The following is a 24304-nucleotide window of genomic DNA, read 5'->3' on the forward strand; positions in this document are numbered from 1 at the left end:
TGAGCAAACTTAACTTTGAAATATTTTGCCTGGTCATGTAAGTGGTAGACTGTGTCAAGTGAAATCAAAATTGTTTGAAGGTTTTAATTCTTTTACATTCTGTTACAATACAGACATTGAAATGTGTTTCATAGGAAGACGGGGATGGTGAGGGAGCTGAGGACCTGTCTTAGGAAGCAGTGTTAGTTCTTCCAGCTGTGTGAAGGGCTCTTGTGTGTGTGAAGATGCAGTCTCATTCTGAGTGGACAACACCTTTGGGTAGAAGCCTTTGGAACTTGAGGCTGGTTCACTAACAGAGTGTGTGGTGGAGCTGCTCAGGAGTAGAACAAATTGTCACAGACAGGATTCACGGGAGTTTTCTGTACTGTTGCTGATGGTGTTGCAACGCAGAATGGACAGCTTCCTCAGGAGTGCATGGGGAAGGACTTGCTAGAGAAGCACCATAGGTTAATGAAGAGATGTTTATCTGTGGAAATATTGGGGCATTAGAATGGTGTATAATCACAAAACTATGAAGGTCATTGAACTAGATGTGACCTGTTAAGATTTTTTCTAACTTTTAGACTTAACGAGTATCAGTTATTTAGTGAGACAAAGAAAGATTAAATAAAAAATCACCCAGGCAGTCAGTATTGTATAAGTATGGTGCTAGGTATGGTTCCTGATGGCATTAAACAGATGTTTGAAAGTCAGACAGTGATGTGAGCATAAAATGTTTAATTGTTTGGAAAAAATGAGTAAAAGGAAAAAGATTTAAATGTTGAACTTCATTACTCATCATTTGAATAAGGTGGACCAGGTATTTTATTCTCTTCATATGTCACCTCGCTCCATCAATATCCCTCCAAAATTGCAAGGCTAACCAGGTAAGCCCACAGTAGTAATTTTTATTTATTAGATTTATTCACATGTTTTACAAGGTGTGCTGATGTCAAAAGTCCCAAGGCCAAAATTACATGATGTTTACTTCTCATCATCATATTTGTTAAAATGGGAAAGACTTTTCCTCCCTCTCTTTCTTGACCAGACTTTTTCATTAAGGTGGTTCTTTCCTAACTGGCAGTCTGAATTTGTTTGACATCTTGTTAAAAGATTCAGGCAAGAATACTACGGTTGGTGCTTGAATAGCTTATTGATTTTTTTTTTTTAAAGACTGCTCTGAGAAGAATTTGAAGTTAGCCTGTGACTTTTGGGTAGTTAGATTTGACATTAAGCCTCTTCCAGCATTGGATTTTGTTCCAAGTCAGGAAGGATGGACTGAGTATCCTATGTATCTGTCATGTGACTGGTGGGCATGAAATTGCCACTTGATATGTCTAAAACTGGAATAATCTTCAAATTATCACTTTGGAAGAATTGAATGTGAATTTAAACAACTGAATCGAGTTTCTCTTTTATAATAGAGAATAATATTGTATTTAAAATCTCACATCTTACAAGAAATACTGAAGAAACCCTGTTAATGACTGATAGGGTGTACTTTGAATTGTTATCTTTATGATGTTTTTCCTGAGTGACTGTGTCTTGACCAACTAGTTCATTTATTTTCTGATCAGTTCAAATACAGTTAAAATAATAACTTTGTCTCTCTCTCATCCCTCATCCTAAGAAAAAACCACCACCAGCCTTTGTATCGTAAGTCAAAAGAGTTTTCCTAGGTGATGCTGGAAATTTTTTCCTCTGAGAGCGACATTAATAGTCAGTTATTTACCCCTAGCCTACCTTTTGTTAATTGGCAAATAGTGGAGTTTTCTTGTTGGCTTCTTTTGATGACTTAAGGTGCTTGTCTCTGTTTCAAACTTAAATTTTATATTTTGTAAACACTATTTTTTTCTTACAAAATATGAAAATTAGCATAGCATAGTCAGTGGTGTTAAGGATTGATTATTATGTAGATAATTTTGAACCACATGCTAATCTTAGAAAATTGGCAACCTTTATAGTGCCAAATGTGTTGTTGTTCAGTCACGAAGTCATGTCTGACCCTGCAGCTTCATTAAGTGCAGCACGGCAGGATTCCCTGTCCTTCAGTGTCTCTTGGAGCTTACTCAAACTCACGTCCATTGAGTCAGTGATGCCATTTAACCAATCTCATCCTCTGTCATAGTTATGCTTATTTAAATAATAATTTAATGGAAGGAAAAATAACATTTTTAGGGAAAGAATAGATAAGTGGGGGAGGCAGCATTGTTTTTGTTAAAAAGGTATAGAGATTTAACGAAAAATCTCTATATATTTCACATAGTCACTTCTAGTTTTTAGAGGATGTTTCATTGTATATATTAATATATGTGGGTATTGAAGTCGAGAACAACAAATAACAAGCTACAACTTAATTCTAATACTGACCAAACAGGCTGCCAGGCCTCCTGCTAAACTCTAGAAAGACAGCTATGTGGACTGCTTTGCCATTTAGGGTTTTGGTTTTACGTCTTGCACATGGATTTAATTGGATTCCTCATTAGTTAGCATAATTTAGGCTGGTGGTTCTTCTTATGCCTGTTTAATACTTTGCACTGAGTTATTTTGCACTGATTTATTTTGGAAATCTAACATATTTGCAGCTTATCTCCAGTAGTGACTAGAGGTTTCCTCTTTTTTTGGAGGCACTTATTGTTAAAGCTGCTAAAGACTTATTTTCTAAATGATTTTTCTAAATAACTTATACTTGTTCCTTGTATCACTGTTATTAAATGTTCAGCATGCTTTTTAGGCTTGTGAACCACAGCATAACGGCCCAACCCAACGTTTGGTAGTAGACAGTCACCGTCAGGCTGTTTCCCTGGGATTCCTCAAAGGACCTCAGCATTGCCCTGGAGTTGGCAGGTGTCCTTGAAGGACTGGTTTTGTCTGATAACACAGTATGGATGCATATAGTGACTTTGAGGGGTTATACAGCCTATCCAGAGTTACTTGGCATTTACAACTGATCATCTTTTAGGGCCTTAAATTCTTTTTAAAAATTCTAGTGAATTAATTGTATAGCACATGTGATTACAGTCCAGGAGTCTGTAGGGTTTGATGTAAAGCTTTTACAAATACCTGTGTGTTTAATGCTACAAAATAAAGCGGCAGACTTCCCAGAGCATCCTGCCTTGTAATCATGCCCTGTGTTGAATGCTTTGAGGAGAAAGAGTAGTAGTTCAAGTTTGGTGAATGACTGGACAGAGGCAGATTCCCAGAGGTCTGGAGACATCAATCTCTGTACCTTGCCCTTGGTTCTCTTCTTGAAGGCCTTGGGGAGAGGCAGAAGCCTCCTTACTCCCTTGAGGCAGAGGCTTTGTTTGTGTGCTTTCCTACTGATTCTACCGTTTTTGGTAATGGCAGTTTATCACGGATTCTTTTTTAGCCTTTTGACTGTTCTCTAACTCAGTATCATTCCAGTCCATCAAAGAAGAATTAATAAATATAATTTTAAAAAAATGTGTACTGTATAACTTTGCTAGGAGGAGTTTGGAGGATAGCTAATAAGAAAAATAAAGAATTTCAACTACTTATGGGAATCATTTTAGAAACCAAGAGTATCTTCATTCTAGTAAAAGAAGCAATAATAGCTTGTTAAGCAATAATAGCTAATATTCTTATTGTGCTGTAAACTTTTACATGCACTAATTGATTGAATAATCAAAGTATTAATAGCTTTATGGGTTAGCTGCTGTTGTTAACATCTCCATTTTACAGAAGAGCCTACTGAGGCATGAGTTGATTCTGTACCTTGCCCAAGCCACACAGCAAGCAGGTCATGCATCTGTCAGCCCCTTAGTCTGGCTTTTGAGGCCACATGCTTTCTTATCAGAACTGTCTAGTTAGTTTTCATATGGTATTGATTATTCATATACTTTGATTTTCTCCTTTTTTAGAGGCCTAAATTAACCAATGAAAATATTTTATAAAACTTCCTAAGCTTTTGAAAATTGTAGTGTAGGTTCAATAGTCTCTAAAATTTATGACCCCTATAACTTTCTTAGCTGGAAAGACATGGTTGTATGGAAACATGAGGGTTGTATGGAAATGTATCTCTGATGTTCTAATGGACAGGATTTATTAGGTACCTTCTGTAAGTGTAAATGATATACCATATGTATATTCCCTATTTAACAGATAAGGAAACTTATCTAGTAGGTGGTGAATTTAAGCTGGGTCTCATTTTTGTAGTTAGTCTGGTCCATCATTTAATTACCTGTCATTCCCCAGCATGTGAATTTTGTTGTTCACTATTCAGAGAAGCATTTGCCCAACTAACGGAGATAAAGGCACAAAGTCAAAGAATTATTTTTTGGGCACCTCTATTGGTGTTACCTAGTGACCTTTTCCAAGACACTTGTTGGGCCAAACTTTAGGTAGAACATATTTAGGGATACTTATTCAGCTTCAGTTGATTTTTCATTCTCTTCAAGAGAATAGTTGGCTTTTAATGAAATATGATTGTCTTTTATGTTACTTCAAACAGTTCAAGAGCCAGAGAATTTGCAAATATAGTATTACATCAAAGGCAACTAGGAATTTAGAGTGAGAAAAACGTGGACTGTCAGACAGTGGTTTGTTTTGGTCCGGTCTGATGCCCCCCTTTTTTTTCCTGACGTGTGTGGGCACTTGGTATATTCTGTCTGTAGCTGAGCTCTTAGAGTTAAACTATGTTATTGTCTCTGGCCTCACAATGATCTCTTTTAAGTATTACTCTTTCTTCTGGCCAGATTCCCTTGTTTCTTAATGTAAATTTGATCGAGTGCTTGGGAGTTTTAGGCCATTCCTACCAGATGTCCACTTTATAGTCATGTGACCCATTCTTTTTGATCATGGTAATTGGTGGGAGAATAGAGGAATGAGGATACCAAAATCCATGAATAATTTAAAATATTCATGATTTTGTTCCTAGCTCCACTTTCTCTTTTTATCTCTTACAGTAATTTTTGCTTGTTTTTTGTCTTGTGGGAGCCAGAAATCAGATTTTAAATTTTGACTTAAATCTTCATTGACTACTTCACTGTACTTAGTGTTCTATTGAAACATACTCCTTTGAGGTATAGCAAATTAATACTGAAGGAACACTTTCTCTTCCAGTTTATACACTCATATTTTTGAGAAATCTGAAGTTTTCCAGTTTGTGTATATTAAGTATGATGCCTAATACTTATTAAATAGTCTCTGGTATCAAATATATATATATACATATTTTATCTGTATAACAAAAACTGCTTTGTCAAAAGGTACAATAGATAAAATTATCTGAATAGATCAAATTGCCAACATCCCCTGGATCATTGCCAAAATCTGCTGGATCATCGAAAAGCAAGAGAGTTCCTGAAAAACATCTACTTTTGCTTTATTGACTACACTAAGGCCTTTGACTGTATGGATCACAACAAACTGTGGAAAATTCTGAAAGAAATGAGAATACCAGACCACCTGACCTCCCTCCTGAGAAATCTGTATGCAGGTCAAGAAGCAACAGTTAGTACTGGACATGGAACAACAGACTGGTTCCAAATCGGGAAAGGAGTACGTCAAGGCTGTATATTGTCACCCTGCTTATTTAACTTACATGCAGAGTACATCATGTGAAATGCCGGACTGGATGAAGCACAAGCTGAAATCAAGATTACTGGGAGAAATATCAATAACTTCAGATATGCAGATGACACCACCTTTTTTTCTTCACAGAAAGCAAAGAACTAGAGTCTCTCGATGAAAGTGAAAGAGGAGAGTAAAAAAGTTGGCGTAAAACTCAACATTCAGAAAACGAAGATCATGGCATCTGGTCCCATCACTTCATGGCAAATAGATGGGGAAACAATGAAAACAGTGACAGACTTTATTTTTCGGGGCTCCAAAATCTCTGCAGATGGTAATTTCAGCCATGAAATTGAAAGACGCTTGCTCCTAGGAAGAAAAGCTATGACCAATCTAGACAGCATATTAAAAAGCAGAGGCATTACTTTACCAACAAAGGTTTGTCTAGTCAAAGGTATGGTTTTTCCAGTAATCATGTATGGATATGAGAGTTGGACTGTAAACAAAGCCGAGCCCCAAAGAATTGATACTTTTGAACTGTGGTGTTGGAGAAGACTCTTGACAGTCCCTTGGACTGCAAGGAGATCCAACCAGTCCATCCTAAAGGAGATCAGAATATTCACTGGAAGGACTGATGCTGAAGCTGAAACTCCCAATACTTTGGCCACCTGATGTGAAGAACTGACTCTTTAGGAAAAACACTGATGCTGGGAAAGGTTAAAGGCAGGAAGAGAAGGGGACGACAGAGGATGAGATGGTTGGATGGCATCTCAATGGGTGCCGACTCAATGGACCTGAGTTTGAGTAGGCTCTGGGAGTTGTTGATGGACAGGGAAGCCTGGCGTGCTGCAGTCCATAGGGTCGCAAAGAGTTGGACACGACTGAGTGACTGAACTGAACTGACTAATAATAGTTTCAGTAAACTTAATATTTTACAATTTAAGAAGGTATTCTAAAAAAAGAAAAAAAAAAACCCAAATCATTTTATTCTACCAAGGTGTTATTTCACTAATTAATCATTTGACTTTGTAGTTCATTAATTCAACAAATACTAATTGAGTACCAACTGTGTCTTAGGAGCAGGAATTTTAATGTCCGGTTTGTTCATTTTTCTACCCTGGTGCCCAGCACAGAGCCTGGCGTGTACTAGACGTTTCTTGTTGTTGTTGAGTTGCCCAGTCAAGTCCAACTCTTTGTGACCCCATAGACTGCAGCTTGCCAGGCCTGCCTGTCCCTCACCATCTCCCCGAGTTTGCCCAAGTTCATTGCCTCAGTGATGCTATGCTGTCCAGCCATCTCATCCTCTGACACCCTCTTCTCCTTCTGCCCTCAATCTTTCCCAGCATCAGGGGCTTTTCCAATGAGTCGTCTGTTCATATCAGATGACCAAAATATTGGAGTTTCAGCTTCAGCATCAGTCCTTTCAGTGAATATTCAGGGTTGATCTCCCTTAAGATTGACTGGTTTGATCTTGTCCAAGGGACTTCCAGGAGTCTTCTCCAGCACCACAGTCCGAAGGCATCAATCCTTTGGTGTTCTGCCTTCTTTACGGTCTAGCTCTCACAACTGCACATGACCACGGGGAACTAATTGAGTGAAGCAATGCATGTTCTTGTGGAGTTTACTTTCTAGTGTATGCCAATACCTAGCACTGCAGGGGCTGTAAGAGAAGTAGAATACATAGTCTGTACACATTGTAGTGGAATGTGTGGGTAATATCAAAGACCATACATTTTGAAACTATCTTGCCTCTCATGTTAGGAATGAAAATATATTTCCCAGAAGCTCCCCAGTAAACTTTTTCTTACTTCTTTCTGAGCCAGGACTGGGTCACATGGCCACGTGGAAGACTCAGAACACAATGATTATCTGACAGAGTGGATGGGATGAGACTGACTGAGCATAATCCATTCTGTGACCAAATGTGGGTATGAGGGCATGGTGGAAGAGATGGAAGGAAAGACATTAGGCTGTACTAGTAGTGACCATTGCAGAATTGGAGAGTTGAATTGGACTGGGCTTACCTTTGTACAGTGCTAGTTTCTAGATATATAAAGGAGTAAAGTGGGAATTTAAACCTACTTGAGAAAAAACTTCAATCTTAACACTTTAAGCAAAAGCCTCATAAATCCTCTTCTTTGGAAGTTCATTTAAAGAATAAGAAAATTATGGCTTCCCTGGTGGCTCAGCGGTAAACAGTCGGCCTGCCAATGCAGAAGACGTTGGCTGGATCCCTGCTCCGGGAAGATCACGGGTTGTGAACCACAGCGGGGCGCAGAGCGTGCGTCCGCGCACTGCAGCCCCCGAAGCCCGCACGCCCTGCAGCCTGTGCTGTGCAGCAGGAGGTGCCAGGCGGTGAGGGGCCCGTGCACGCAGCGGAGAGTGCCCTCGCTCGCGGCAGCAGAGGGAGGCTGGCATCGAGGAAGACTCAGTGCAGCCAAGAGTAAATAAATAAGTACAGTTGTTTTAAAAAAGAAAATTGTGTTTCTTTTTTCATGTGTTCCTTGATTCAGAGTTTTCAGACTTTTATTCTTTCATAAGAGTTTACCTGGTTAAGGACTAGTAAAGTAACATTTTGAGAGAAAGTCATTGATGGCAACACCTATCTAGGTACCATCCGGATGCCTGGCTACTTACAATTCTAGTAGAACAGTGAAGAATCCTGAAGTTAAATACATGAATAAACAGAAGGACTAGAGGTAAATCATTTAGGGCCATCCCTTTGTGGTGCAGGAGATAGACACCTCACAGTCATCCTGAGCTCCACGAAAACCTGGGAAAACCAGGGGAGTTCAAGTTCAGGAATCAGGCCAGGGTTCAGATGCTGCTCCTGATGTTTCCTAGCTGTATAAATTGACAGATAATTTAATTTCTTGGAACCTCAGTCTCCTCATCTGTAAAATGAGGTTATCATGTATGTGATAAGAAGATGGTTAGGATTAAATAAGATATAATTTTAAAATAGTTAACACGTTTTCCATGTACTGTTGGGCAGTGTTTTATTTACCGTATAACATACCAAATAAGTGTTGGGCACACATGTAGAAGGTACTCATATTACTTCTTTCCTTTTTTTTTTTTTTTTTCAAAAAAGATAGATGGCTAACAGGCATTCGTTGAGTTGAAATGAAGTTTCTGTTCTGTCACTTGACATGAGAGGGCTGAGAAACAGCAACCATGAAATGATAGAATAGTTTCCAGGCTTTTTGTAACCAGACATAGTCTCTTCTTGTAATCCTTTAATAAAATGATTGCAAGTGGTACATTCTGACAGTTTGTGTTGGTGAATCAAGTACCTCTTTATTTAATCAGAATAAAGACATATTGACTATTTTAACTTGTGCTTGTGCTACTGGCTCCCATATTAAAGCCTGTAATCAATGAAAAATGTGGTAATATTTGAGGTCTAGAAAATATGCTGTTTCTGCAGCTTATAAGATAATATAAGGATAAATAAATGATTTTTAAATGCTTCTGTCATATTTTGGTACAATGAAAGATAGTTTCGAAACCTTGATTTACTATTCTTGGTATCTGGAGTTGTGTAGGTGCTCCGTATCCTGGTAGTAATTAGCAATTGCTGAGGAAACAGGACTGCAGAGTGGCCATACTTACATCTATGAACCAGGGATTTATAACTTGGTTGGCATGAAATTTCCAACCTCTTTATAGTATGATTCAGTTTTTAAAAATTATTTATCTCTGAAATTTTTGAAAGATGTGCTTTAAGCAAGGCTTAGAAAAATTGACATTTTAAGTGCCTTTAATGGAAAATTTGTGGGTATTGAAATTGAGATTTTAAAATAAGATAACAGGACAGCATAAATTACTAAATGGGTATGAGGAGGTGCCTTCATGGATGATTAGTAAACATAGAAAGAAAGGTGAATTGTAAGAGTGGGATTGAAGGTGACAAGAAGGTTCCCAAGGTATAAAATAAGGATTGAACTCATCTATCTAGCTGTTATAAAGAGTTGTTATTTTGCTCAGATGAAGTTACAATTTATAAAGAAAATAGCTTATAAATTGGAAACACTTTAATAGTAATAATTATCCTTTTGTTGATTGAAAAAAATTTCCCTAAACACTCAGTGAACCTTTAATGAAGAAAGCAATCATTTTTCCCTATTTGCATTAAAACCCTCTGGATTTTTCTCCCTCAAACCACTCTTCCTTTAGGCTGTTTTTTCTCCAAGTAGCAATTTCATCCTTTCTAGGGGCTTTCCTGGTAGTTCAGCTGGTAAAGAATCTGCCTGCAATGCAGGAGACCCCAGTTCGATTCCTGGGTCCAGAAGATCCGCTGGAGAAGGGCATGGCAACCGACTCTAATATTCTTACCTGGAGAATCCTCATGGACAGAGGAGTCTGGCGGTCTACAGTCCATGGGGTAGCAGAGTCAGACATGACTGAGTGACCAAGTACAACATTGCTTAGACCAAAGACTTAGGTGTCAGGCTAGATAATGCTCTTTCTCTCATACCCTACATCCAGTCTCTCATTTACTCTTCTCAATGTTTTTGCTGCTCCTTACCTGGAGTTAGCCACCAACACCTCTCACCTGGTTTATTCCAGCGTCCTTTAAATTGGTCTTCCTGCTTCTGCTTTTGCCCTTTTACAGTCTCTTTTCAACATAGCTTTCCTGGTAGCTGAGACAGTAAAGAGTCTGCTTGCAGTGTGGGAGACCCAGGTTCGGTCCCTGGGTTGGGAAGATCCCCTGGAGAAGGAAATGGCAACCCACTCCAGTATTCTTGCCTGGAAAATCCCTTGGATGGAGGAGCCTGGCAGGCCACAGTCCATGGGGTCGCAAAGAGTCAGACACAACTGAGTGACTTCACTTCACTTCATTCAACATCGCTGCAGAATAACCCCCCCCCCCCCCTCGCAAAGGTCAAACTCTGTCTCTCTACTTAAAATCTTCCAGTGACTTCCCCCAAACTAAAACCTTCACATCAGTCTGCAAGTGTATATGTAATCTGGCTCCCTGGTACCTTTCTAAACTCGTCTCCTAGCATCCCAGCCTTGATCACTGTGCTGCAACAGCATTGACCTTAGGTGTCCTGCACAAGGTCTCACTGAGGGTCTTTGCAGTTATCTTTTTCCTGCTTGGAATGTTCTTCCCCAGGTACCCACTTCCTCCCTTTACTCAGATGTAGGCTCATGTCACCTCATAACTGAGATCTTAATCACCTTTTTGAAAGTAGTACTCTCTGTCCTTTCTTGCTTCATTTTCCTCCTAACATTTTGTTCAGTATACTATACCCTTTGTTTTTCTCTCTCCCCACTCAGGACTGGGAGATTCATGAGGGCAGGGTTCCCCCTGAATCTGTTTATTTACTTAAAACAATATGTGGCAGGTGGTATGCACTCAGTAAATATTGATTGATTAATTGAGAAAGCAATTCCATGGCAGTTTGTTGTATCTCTACTGCTGATTTATAGAAGTGAAAGTCGCTCAGTCTTGTCTAACTGTGTGACCCCATGGGTCGTAACCTACCAGGTTCCTCTGCCCATGGAATTCTCCAGGCAGGAATACTGGAGTGGGTTGCCATCCCTTCTCCAGGGGGTCTTCGTGACCCAGGGATGGAATCCAGGTCTCCCACATTGCAGGCAGATTCTTTACCAACTGAGTTGTGTGAAAGTGAAAGGTGCTCAGTTGTGTCTGACTCTTTGCAACCCCATGCACCATACAGTCCATGGGATTATGGGTTTGCTTATTCAGTACATTGCATATAAATAGAAGCAGACAGTGTATGGCCTTTTGTGTTTGACTTCTTTCACTTGGCACAGTATTTTCTAGGATATCTGTGCTGTAATATCAGTACTTTGTTCCTTTTTGTGGCCAAATAAAATCTTCCATTGTGTTAGGTAGCTCACATTTTATGCATCCATTCATCAACTGGTGGACATTTGGGTTGTTTCAGCCTTTTGGCATTATGCAGAATGCTGCTGTGTACATTCATATACAAGCTTTGGTGTAGACATATGTTTTTAGTCCTGTTTGGTATATACCAAGGAGTGGAATTGCTGGGTCTCATGGTAAATCTATATTTAACATTTTCAAAAACTGCCCAACAGTTTTCTAAAGGAATTGCACCATTTTACATTCCCACCAGCATTACCTGTATGTTCTACTACCCCCACCCCAGAGGAGGAGGGTTGTGGTAAATACCATGGTTCCCTAAGAAATAGGTGGGCGACAGTCACAGAGGAGCCTGGGAGTGTGGCAGACAGTGTGAAGTGGGTGCCTGTCCTGCTCCTCCTCTCCTCTTGTTTGCTTTTATAGCCTCTCCTCCCCTGGCTTCCTGGCTAGTCTTAGAACACAGCTCACATGCCCTTGTTCTGAGGTCTTTGTTCTGGGTTTTCCCTCTGCCTGTCAGACTCTCCTTCCATTTGTCCTTCAGGTCTTTGTCCATTGCTACCTTTTCGGTGATGCCCCACCTCCACCCTGTGTAACTTTAGCCTGTGGGTCTCCCCTGCCCAGCTCTGTCACTTACCATATTTAGAAAAAGTACTGTACTTTTTATCCTTCCCAGTAAAACATACGCGTCATGAGGGCAGGGATTTTGGCAGTGTTCTTCACTGATGGATCCCTAATATTTTGATAGGGCTTCACACACAGGTAGGTTTCTGGTAAACATTTGTTGAAAGAACGAATAACTTTTCATTATCAGTAAATGCATTTTTTTCTTAAAAATTTAAGTCATAGAATTACATATATATATATATTCGTAGAAAATTTATTCAATGCAGATAAATCACAACTTTCCTTTTATCCTGTTCCTGAATCTCACTTTCATAGAAGTAACCACTGGTAGTCATTTGGATGTGATCTTCCAGATCATTTTAAGGGTATCTGTATATATATAAAGAAATATATATATTATAGAAATATGTAGTTTTGAATTTGAGTATGTTTCATAAATGTGCACACACACACCAAAACTGCTGTCTACACTCAAAACCTTTTTATCACTCCTAACATAAACTCTGTACCTGTTAAACTAGCTCGTTCTTTTTAACTCTCATCTTACAGATTTGCCCTAATTTACTGATTGATACTGAGGTTTCCAATTTTTCCTTAGTTACAGACATTGTTGAAGCATGCAATTAGACTTTTACACTTCATACCCGTAGGGGTGTTTTCTCTGTTTATGCCCTGAAAGTGAGAACAGTTTAATCTCTTTCTTTGAAATTGTTATACTACTTTTTGCGGAGGGTGTGGGGGGTGTGGGGCATAGTTTTCTGAAATAGATATTGGAAATTGAATTGCTCAGAAATAGAGAATGCAAGTTAAATTTTTTGATGGAATAAAATTCTTTAAAAGAGTCATATCCATTTGTGCTCTGTAACTGGTGATAGCAGCATTCATATCTTTGCCCTTCTGTGAGTGAAAAATGCCTCATTTTAGCTGTTGATGTTAAACATTTTATATGCTTATAAGTCATTTCCATGTCTTTTATAAACCTCCTGTTTGTATCTATTTCACCCCTGTAAGGGTTGTTCTTTCATCTTTATTGATTTATAGGTATTTTCTATAATTACGGCTATTAATTTTTTGTCTATTATTTATAGAGCAGATAATATTTTCTTCTAGTCTCTAATTTGGCTTTGGAAGTGTTTTATGGTATCTTTTTGCTAATCAGAAGTTTTAAATGTTTATGTACTCAAATATCCATTTTATAGCTTCCTTGATTAAGGAAGTCTGTACCAAGGTTATAACCATATTCTCTGTGTTTTGCTTTTAATTTGTTTGGAGTCTTTAATTTTCATGTTTTGCTCTTTTAATTCACCTGGGATTTATTTTTGTTGCAGCATGAAGTAAGGGTCTAATTTTTTTCTTCCCAAAATGAATAGCCTTTTCTTTATTAGTTTGTTCATCCTTTCACAATTGATACGGGATGCCATTGTATCACAAAGTATTCTCTCATATAAATGGATCTATTTCTCAACAGTCTATTTTATTGACGTATTTGTCTTTTCTTGCACTAATACCACACTATTTTAATATTTTGATAGAAGGAACTAGCTTTGTCATATATCATCTTTTACAAAAATGTAGCTGGATTGTACATTTCCTCTTCTAGATGCATTTAAAAATTAGCTCATCAAGGTGAATAAAATACGTTGTTGGTATTTTAATTGGGAAGGAAAACTTTTCTCTAACACAGTTTTAATTTGGTCAGGTAGTAATAGATTGTATGCTTATGCCATATTTTACTTAAAAATTTCTCGTTGTTAGACCAAAATAACCCTTTTAAAATATTACCTGGTAATTTGACTTTTTAAAAGATTGAGGTATAATTGACATAACATTGTATTAAGCCAAGGTATATAAAACTGTGATTTTTATATATATATATATATATATACATATACAGTGCAAAATATATATTGCAAAAATGATTTAATTGTATATGTTCATATGTATACACTATATCTTCTTCATCTCTCCATAGACACTTAGGTTGCTTCCATATCTTAGCTATTATAAATAATGCTGCAATGAATGTAGGGTATAAGATATCTTTTTGAGTTAGTGTTTTCATTTTTTTTCACTTCACATACCCAGAACTGGAATTCCTGGATCATGTGGTAGTTCTGTTTTTCAATTTTTGAGGAAACTACATATTATTTTCAGACTGTGCCTTGTTGTTCAGTTGTATCCAACTCTTTGCGACCCCATGGACTGCAGCGAGCCAGGCTTCCCTGTCCATCACCGTCTCCTGGAAGCTTGCTCAAACTCATGTCCATTGAATCGGTGATTCCATCCAACCATCTCACCCTCCATTGTCCCCTTCTTCTGCCTCCAATCTTTCAAAGCATCAGGGTCTTTTCCAGTGAGTCAGTTCTTCGCATCAGACAAAGTATTGGAGTTTGAGCTTTAGCATCACTCCATCCAGTGAATAATCAGGACTGATTTCCTTGAGGACTGACTGGTTGGATCTCCTTGCTATCTAAGGGATTCCTAAGAGTCTTCTCCAACACCACAGTTCAAAAACATCAGTTCTTCAGCTTTCAGGCTTCTCTACGGTCAAACTCTCACATCCACATGTGACTACTGGAAAAACCATAGCTTTGACTAGGTGGACCTTTCTTGGCAAAATAATGTCTCTACTTTTTAATATGCTGTCTAGATTGGTCATAGCTTTTCTTCCTAGGAGCAAGCGTCTTTTAATTTCATGGCTGCAGTCACTGTCTGCAGTGACTTTGGAGCCCAAGAAAATAAAATCTGTCATTGTTTCTGTTGTTTCCCCGTCTCCTTGCCATGAAGTGATGGGACTGGATGCCATGATCTTAGTTTTCTGAATGTTAAGCTTTAAGCCAACTTTTTCACTCTCCTCTTTCACTTTCATCAAGAGGCTCTTTAGTTCTTCTTCACTTTCTGCTATTAGGGTGGTGTCATATGCATATCTGAGGTTGTTGATATTTCTCCTGGCAATCTTGATTCCAGTTTCTGCATCATCCAGCCCAGCATTTCGCATGATGTGCTCTGCATATAAGTCAAATAAACAGAGTGACAATATATAGCCTTGACATACTCCTTTCCCAATTTGCAACCCATTCGCTGTTCCATGTCCAGATCTAACTGTTGCTTCTTGACCTGCGTACAGGTTTCTTAGGAGACAGGTAAAGTGGTCTGGTATTCCCATCTCTTTTAGAATTTTCCACATTTTGTTGTGATCCACACAGTCAAAGGCTTTAGCATAGTCAATGAAGCAGAAATAGAGGTTTTTCCAGAATTCTCTTACTTTTTCTGTGACCCAGCGGATGTTGGCAATTTGATATCTGGTTCTTCTGCCTTTTCTAAATCCAGCTTGAATATCTGGAAGTTCTTGGTTCACGTACTGTTGAAGCCTAGCTTGAAGAATTTTGAGCATTACTTTGCTAGCATGTGAGATGAGTGCAGTTGTGCGGTAGTTTGAACATTCTTTGGCATTGCCTTTCTTTGGGATTGGAATGAAAACTGACCTTTTCCAGTCTTGTGGCCACTGCTGAGTTTTTCAAATTTGCTGGCATATTGAGTGCACTTTCACAGCATCATCTTTTAGGATTTGATATAACTCAACTGGAATTCTATCACCACCACTAGCTTTGTAGTAGTGCTTCCTAAGGCCCACTTGACCTCTTACTTCAGGATGTCTGGCTCTAGGTGAGTGATCACACCATCATGGTTATCTGGGTCATTAAGATCTTTTTTGTATAGTTCTTCTGTACATTCTTGCCATCTCTTCTTAATATCTTCTGCTTCTGCGTTAGGTCCATACCATTTGTGTCCTTTATTGTGCTCATCTTTTCATGAAATGTTCCTTTGATATCTCTGATTTTTTTGAAGAAATCTCTAGTCTTTCCCATTCTATTGTTTTCCTCTATTTCTTTGCTTTGTTTAGTTAGGAAGGCTTTCTTATCTCTCCTTGCTCTTTGGAATTCTGCATTCAGATGGGTATATCTTTCCTTTTTTCCTTTGCCTTTTGCTTCTCTCCTTTCCTCAGCTGTTTGTAAGGCCTCCTCAGACAACCAGTTTACCTTTTTGCATTTCTTCTTCTTGGGGATTGTTTTGATCACCACCTCCTGTAGAGTGTTATGAACCTCCATCCATAGTTCTTCATGCACTCTATTAGATCTAATCCCTTGAATCTATTTGTCACTTCCACTATATAATCATAAGGGATTTGATTTAAGTCATACCTGAATTGTCTAGTGGCTTTCCCTATTTTCTTCAATGTAAGTTTGAATTTAGCAATAAGGAGTTCATGATCTGAGCCACAGTCAGCTCCCAGTCTTATTTTTGCTGACTGTATAGAGTTTCTGCATCTTTGGCTGCAAAGAATATGATCAGTCTGATTTCGGTATTGACTATCTGGTGAGGTCCATGTGTAGAGTCTTCTCTTGTGTTGTCGGAAGAGGGTGTTTGCCATGACCAGTGCATTCTCTTGGCAAAACTGTGTTAGCCTTTGCCCTGCTTTGTTTTGTACTCTAAGACCAAACTTACCCATTATTCCAGGTGTCTCTTGACTTCCTACTTTTGCTTTCTAGTCCCCTATGATGAAAAGGACACCTTTTTTGGTGTTAGTTCTAGAAGGTCTTGTAGGTCTTTATAGAACCATTCAACTTCAGCTTCTTCAGCATTAGTGGTTGGGGCATAGACTTGGATTACTGTGATATTGAATGGTTTGTCTTGGAAACAGAGATCATTCTGTCATTTTTGAGGTTGCTCCCAAGTACTGCATTTCAGACTCTTCTGTTGACTATGAGGGCTACTTTGTTTCTTTTAAGGGATTCTTGCCCATACCATGCCTCAGTTCAGTCAGTCAGTTCAGTGGCTCAGTCGTGTCCAACTTTTTGCGACCCCATGAATCACAGCATGCCAGGCCTTCCTGTCCATCACCAACTCCCAGAGTTTACTCAAACTCATGCCCATCGAGTCGGTGATGCCATCCAGCCATCTCATCCTCTGTCATCCCCTTCTCCTCCTGCCCCTAATCCCTCCCAGCATCAGGGTCTTTTTCCAGTGAGTCAACTCTTCGCATGAGGTGGCCAAAGTATTGAAGTTTCAGCTTCAGCGTCAGTCCCTCCAGTGAACACCCAGTACTGATCTCCCTTAGGATGGACTGGTTGGATCTCCTTGCAGTCTTCTCCAACCACCAGTGTTTATTCCCACCAGTAATGCAAAGCAGTTTCCTGTCCTCCACATCTTTGCCAACACTTGTTATTTTTTTCTTTTTGATGATAGCCATTCCAATATGTATGCTTTGAGAGCTCACTGTGGTTTTGATACCCATTTCCTTAATGATGTGATGTTGCTCACCTTTTAAAAAAAGGGTATTCTTTAGAGTATTCTTTTCTCTTTTTATTAAACTTTTTATTTTCTGTTGATGTATAGTTGATTAGCAGTGTTGTTGTGATAGTTTCAGGGGGACAGCAAAGAGACTCAACCACACGTATAATGTGTATTCATTCTCCCCTAAACTTTCTCCCATCCAGACTTCCACAGAACCTTAGGGCATTCCTGAGTTGTGGCTTTTGTTGAAAGCTTTTACTGTTTTTGTAAATTAATAAGTATTGATTTGTTCAACTAAGGTAGATATGCCCTGTGTTGTGTTTACATAGTCATGAAAAGTTAAGTTAGTGTCAAATTTAATTTAGATGATCTGAGTGGCTAAGATTTGTCAACTTAACAGACTTATTTTTATGTTCCTAGTTCAACATGTAGCAGTGGGTTAAAAACAACAATAACAAACAACTTAATGAAACAATAGAAATTTTCTACTCCTGATAATCAAGTTACATTGACATTTGACAGATGTAAGTGTAATATTTAATTTACATAGCCTGTCAAATAGGATGTGCACAAGGTCAGAGAGTGAAGGTTAACCCTTGTGGGGAGTGAAAGACCAACTGAAATCTACACATGTGTGGGGGACAAAAATACAGTGACTCTACCACTAGCATCTACTGTCAGGAGCAAGGTTAACTTTGCAAATCTGCCCCCAGTGGAGCATCTGATTTGCTGAATTGTTTGCATTTACCTTATTTACAGCATACTTGAAGTTATTATTGACCTTCCATTTGTTGAGTTGAGGGAGAGGAGTGCAAATTCAAACATTTCAGTGGGAATTTTCTTTTTAACTGTCTGTTAAATATTTACTGAGTTAAAACATTTTCTTGCAGCCACCATACATAATAGGTCATATCTTCATAGTCACACTGAGTTTTGTCCTTCCAAAGTGCTTTAAAAGTTATGTCCAGCATGTTAAATCATTTGGCTGAGGACTTAAGCTATAGAAATCTCTCTGGCATTATTGTAACTTTTCTCTGTAATAAATATTCTTACTCAGTGTTTAATCTTAGCCTTGAAAATCAAGTGCTTTATCGTGGAGCCGAGTAGTATAAAGGGAAGGGGAAACATCATGTAGCTGTTTGTTGTTCAGATGACTTTTAGATCTTTTAAAAGTTCTGTTTAAAAGTAAGTATCCCATGGCATGATGTATCACTAAAAATGAAATAGTTAAATTCAGTTTTATTCTGCCTGGGTTTTGTTGTTTCCTTTGTGTGCCTGTGTATGTTTGACTTCAGAGCTTGTTTTGTACAGTTAATTTTTCTTTTTAAAATTGTTATTTATATTTCTTAGAGGTGTTTCATATTTTAGAATAGCTATACTTTGGCTTCGGTCTCTTTTATTAGAATCTCCTGTAATAGGCTCCTGTTTAGCTCACTGAAATAATTTTAAATAAGATGAACAAGATCCAGATCAGTTAGTTCATGAGAGCTTATTTACATAAATAGCTCTTAATGTATTCTGGTCACCACAAGAGGAGTTCTAATGCCAAAATCAGTAATAAAGGCAATAAAACAATTTAACATGAATAGGAAATAAATAAAAGGAAATAAATGAAAAGTGAATTAAATTTTTACAGTTTTCAAGCTCCTGGATAATTTACTTTTTTTTTTCCCCTCACTGCATGAAAAGACAGCAGACTAGCAATAAAGAGAAGGACCTGCCAGATGTTCTACAGCGAAAGTCTTCATCACTTTATTTTTCTTGATCCTATTAAGACTATGAACTGACTGTTTATTGTTTAAAAATCTAAGCAATGTTGTAAGATTGAAAAAGTCTCAGCCCTTTTTCACAACTTAGCATGGTGACAGATGGTAACTGGTCTTATTGCAATGATTGTTTCATATTGTAAAAAAAATTGAATTACTAAACCTGAAACTTACCTAATACTGTATGTTAATTATAACTCAATTTTTAAAAATTTATATTCTTAGTTTCACCTGTGTAAGACTTGCATTTCCGCCAACTCGTATCTTTTTGGCTCTGAAGATTTATTTATAATAATTATTATTATTGCACTATGGGGCTCACTGCACAAAATATGGCGGTGTATTTTAAGAGTTGATGAGTGCAGGCAGTGGGTGCTATCTGCAAAATCTTATAAACCAACAGAAAATTTTGTCGTATCAGACCCGTGATGAAGTTTCAAGACTATATGTTGAGATGACCACTAAATTATTGCCATAGGAATAATAAATAATAATATATTATAAGTAATAATAATAATAAACCTATCAACTGCATAACATTAACTCAGCATTTACTATGTAACTCTCTGGTAAATGTTCTTCATGGTTTATCCTACTTATCTTGTCAGCTGGTGAGGTAGGTGCAATACTGTTAATCCCCACTTTAATAAGTGTTATCATTGGCACAAATAAGGCATTTGTTGAAAGTCACATAGCCAAGTAAACAATGGACACAAGATTTTAAAAAGTTAATATAAATTATCCTTCACTTGCTTTTTTTTCACTGAGTGTAAAGATGGCATTCCCATATGCTTTTATAAATCTACCTATATTCTTCTAATGGATACAGAGTATTTCCTAGTGTACATGTTTCATAATATGTGTAGCCATCTCATCCACATTTGATGAATGTGGTTTCTGGTTTCTCACTGTTACAGATAATAATATTAAGGAGATTGGACATATTTTTGTAAGTTTTTTAACTCTGATTTTTAATGTGAGTTAATTACTTAATTATTAATATTTTGCCCATTTTTCTTTTTTTCTTGTTGAATTATAGGATCTTGTATTAATTAATCCATTATCTTACATATTGCTAATATTTTCACCTATCTCAACTGTCCTTTTTATTGAATATTAATTGACATAACATTATATTAGTCAGACACATAGCATAATGATTTGACATTTGTATACATTGTGAATGATTGCTGCAGTAAATCTATTTAACATCTGTCACCAAACATAGAAAAAATTTTTTTCTTGTAATGAGAACTTTTCAGAACTACTGTCTTACTGTGAATTTTGTTTATGGTGTCTTTGCCATGTAGAAATTTGATACTTTTATGTTTTCGTTGTTTCCTTTTTGTCCTTTTATGTTTTGTCTCCTTTATGGTTTCTCTCTTTGGGTCCAGAGTGATTTTTCTTTTTTTTTCGGAGTGACCTTTTTTAAAACAAATTTGATCTGTTTAAAACAGATTTAAAAAGGGCTTCCCTGATAGCTCGGTTGGTAAAGAATCCACCTGCAATGCAGGAGACCCCAGTTCGATTTCTGAGTCGGAAAGACCCGCTGGAGAAGGAATAGGCTACCCACTCCAGTATTCTTGGGCTTCCCTTGTGGCTCAGCTCGTAAAGAATCTTGCCTGCAATGCGGAGGACCTGAGTTCAGTTGGATCCCTGGGTCTGGAAGATCCCCTGGAGGAGGGCATGGCAATGCATTCCATGATAATTCCATGGACAGAGGAGCCTGGCAGGCTACATCCATAGGATCGCAAAGAGTCGGACAATACTGGTGACTGAGCACGCACACACTGCTTAATTAAAGAAGCCCTTGGTTGCGTCTCATTGAGAGGTAGTGTATCATACAGTGCTTGAGGAAATAGAGTATGGATGTTTTGCTAGGTTTGAAACCTGGTTTTCCTTCTTGCTGTAGGACACTTCTGTAGGACACTGGCAGGTAGTCCTTGTTCTGAGCTTGTTTCCTCATGGTGGTTAAGGTTACCTTGTCCAGTTGTTGAGACTGTTAAATGGCTTAGTATGTGTAGGTGCTTCGGATAGTACCCACACATGGTAAATCCTCAGTAAATATCATGGGTGTTATTTTCTCTCTTCCTGTCCAGTTCCCTTGTGTGCCGCTTACCCGGTGGGTTCTGATGCTTCAGCCGCAGAGGCCTCCTCTCGGTCCCTCCCTGCCCTGGAGCCTCTGTGTGTGCTGCTCCCTGTGCCTGGACCACACTTTCTTTTCTGTCCTCTTTGACTCGCTGCAGTTTCACCTTTGTTGTTCAGTCATTCAGTTGTGTTTGACTGTTTGCAATCCCATGGACTGCAGCACACCAGGGTTCCCTGTCCTTCAGTATCTCCTGGAGTTTGCTCGAACTCATGTCCATTGAGTCAGTGATGCCATCCAACCATCTCATCCTCTGTCACCCCCTTCTCCTCCTGCTCTTAATCTTTCCCACCATCAGAGTCTTTTGCAATGAGTCTTTCTTCACATCAGGGGACCACAAGTATTGGAACTTCACTGGCAGTCCTTACAGTGAATATTCAGGAAATATTGGTTTCCTTTAGAATTGACTGGTTTGATCTCCTTGCTATCCAGAGGACTCTCAAGAGTCTTCTCCTGCACGACAGCTCGAAAGCATCAATTCTTTGGCGCCCAACCTTTAGTATCACCTTAAATATCCCCCTCACTGCGCCTCCCCACCCCACCGCCTCCAACCAGGGACCATGTCAGCGTCCTCTTAGTTTAGGTTAGGTCTGCCATTATGTTCTATTTTAGCACCCGCTGCTTTTCCTTCTTAGCACTTTAAATAATTGTTGTAAATTGTTAGCTTAAATTTTCTTTCTCCTGTTGAAAATAAGTGTCATGAATGCAGAAACTAAGTCTCTCTTGGTTACTTTACCTTTACCCCCTGGAATAGTAGATGGTAATGAACTGGTGTTCCATAATATAGGGAGTGAGTGAATTATAGGTGGAATGGTATGGTTTGAATGTTTTGGACTTGGAATTAAAAAGGAAGCTGAGAGAAGAAAGCTTGCTCAGAGGCTTTAAATGTCACTACCAAGTTTGTACTCAGTTGTTCCTATCTGTGAAAGTGTGAGTTTCAGTGCTTAAGTTGTATGAAAGGACTTTGGATAACTGGCAGTTACCTCAGATGGGATATCCATAGTATTAACAGTTATTAAGATTTTCTCTATGCTCAGTAAGAAATTTTAGTTTTAAAAGCTGAAAAGGATGTTATGCTCATTTTACAGATTTTAAAAATGGACATAATGTAGTTTGTATAAGATAGCATATTTGTCGTGGGTGGAGCTGGAGCTAGAATCTGTTTAAAAGGTTTTTATGAGAATCCATTACTGGGGATTGAATACAGATTCAGAATCTTGTTGACAGGTTCAGAGGTATTTATTTGCTCTTGTAGGTAACCCAGGCAGCTGTGGCTGTTGAGTTCCTGTCCCACCCTTAACGGGTTTCTGCGTTGTTGTCCTTGTGGTCTGTTCACATTGTGCCTTCGGCAGCAGCTTCTTTCCTCTCTCTGCTTTATTAGGCATACGTAAGACAGTATCTGAGATTGTTTTGCATGTAAGTAAAGCAGGAATAAATAGATTCATCCATGTGCAGCATGGATGGGCCTCAAAAACATGCTGACTGAAAGAAGTGAGATACAGGAAACCACATACTGTATGATTCCATTCCTGTGACATGTCCAGAAGTGACAAAATCTCTAGAGACGGAAAGTTGATTAGTGGTTGCCTGAGGCTGGGGATGGAATGGGGAAGAACTGCAGGTGGGAAGGAAGTTCTTTTCCAGGGGGATAGAAATATTCTAAAATTGGATTATAGTGATGGTTACACAACTCTGTAAATTTACTAAAGATTATTGTACACTTAAAATGGAACATTTTGGCATGTGAGTTATATCCCAATAAATTTTTTTTTTAAGAATAAATGAATTCAGAGCTTATTTTGGAAGAATTGTGCTTTCTAATTGTAGACAAATATAGTTCATACTTTTTGGTTCTGCATAATATTCTAGGTAAATGAGATGGGAAACTAGATAAAATAATACATTGTATCCTGAATCTTACTCACTAATACAGAACTTTCAAAGCTAAACTCCTCCTCCACTCCCCAGAACTTCCTTAAGAATTGGAGTTTTCGTGGATAGGCCTGCTCAGTATTATAATCTAAGTTGAAGGGATAGTGATTCAAATATATATGTTTATTTGTTGTGATTTTTAGATATCAAGATCTTAATAGCTTGCTCTCTCTGTGTCAACACACACACACACACGTCTTCAAAACTAGAAACGGTGTCAATTTTTGTCTGATTACATCTATGCTGCCAGTGTGTTTTCATTTGCCGTTTCAACCCACCAGAGTGTTATGTCTTATGAATGAGTAAACACGGGACTGCAGCCTGTTGATGTGTTTGTTCTTTTTGATTTTTCAGCACTTTCACTTGGACCCTTCGATGCCCATTGAACAGATGCTTGAGAATTGCAAGTAATCTTCAGATTGTAGCATAACCATAAGGCCTGTCCTCTGTGTGGGGAGGAGATTACCCATGTGCTGTGGAAATGAACGGGGAGCAGCAGACTGATGCAGGTATTGGTTTTGCTGAGTGGAATCTGTTTTTCGGAGCGCAGAATTCCATTACTCACCTATGTTACATTGTCAGGCTTATCTTTCTACCACTAAATGGGAAACTCTTTGAAGATATGAGTTATCTTTCTTTGTCCTTGGCACTAGGGGTGCTCAGCCTGTTTGCTGAAAAAGTAAATAACTGTTATGAGCAGACTTCGTTAAAAAAAAAAAAAGTTAATTTGTTTTGAAGTAATTATTAATTCATATGAGCTTGCAAAGATTCTGACAGTCTTCATGTACCCATCACCCAGCTTCTACTGTAAGTTACATCTCATTTAAGTATAGTGCAATATAAAAGCTGGAAATTGATATATGTATCAAATGTATGTATTTCTCTATGATTTGTGTAAATTCCTGTAACTGTCACTTCAGTCAAGATACAGAACTATTGTATTGCCACACAGAGCTCCTTTGTACCGCCCCTTCACAGTTACACCGACTCCTCTTCCCCAGCATTCCCTAACCCCAGGTAACCATTAATCATTTCTTCATATCTATAATTTTGTCATTTCCAGAATGTTACATAAGTAGAACCACAGTATGTGAGTTTCTGAGATGGGCTTTTTTTCACTCAAAATAATGCCCCTGAGATATCCATCCAGATTCTTGAATATATTAGGAA

General features: G+C 38.3%; 1 protein-coding gene across 5 annotated transcripts in view; it reads left to right on the forward strand.

The window, feature by feature from the left end:
* Nucleotides 1-24304, forward strand: part of SFMBT1 (Scm like with four mbt domains 1) — a 109218-nt gene that overhangs the window by 36768 nt on the left and 48146 nt on the right. For all 5 annotated transcript variants that reach the window (XM_061128373.1, XM_061128370.1, XM_061128369.1 and 2 more), the window contains one exon: nucleotides 23489-23643. In XM_061128373.1, coding sequence (XP_060984356.1) covers nucleotides 23616-23643 — 28 coding nt within the window. In that variant the 5' untranslated portion in view covers nucleotides 23489-23615. The remainder of the gene's footprint in view (nucleotides 1-23488; nucleotides 23644-24304) is intronic.

The sequence above is a fragment of the Dama dama genome, chromosome 24 (genome assembly GCF_033118175.1).
Source record: "Dama dama isolate Ldn47 chromosome 24, ASM3311817v1, whole genome shotgun sequence".
In the NCBI taxonomy this organism is placed as follows: domain Eukaryota; kingdom Metazoa; phylum Chordata; class Mammalia; order Artiodactyla; family Cervidae; genus Dama; species Dama dama.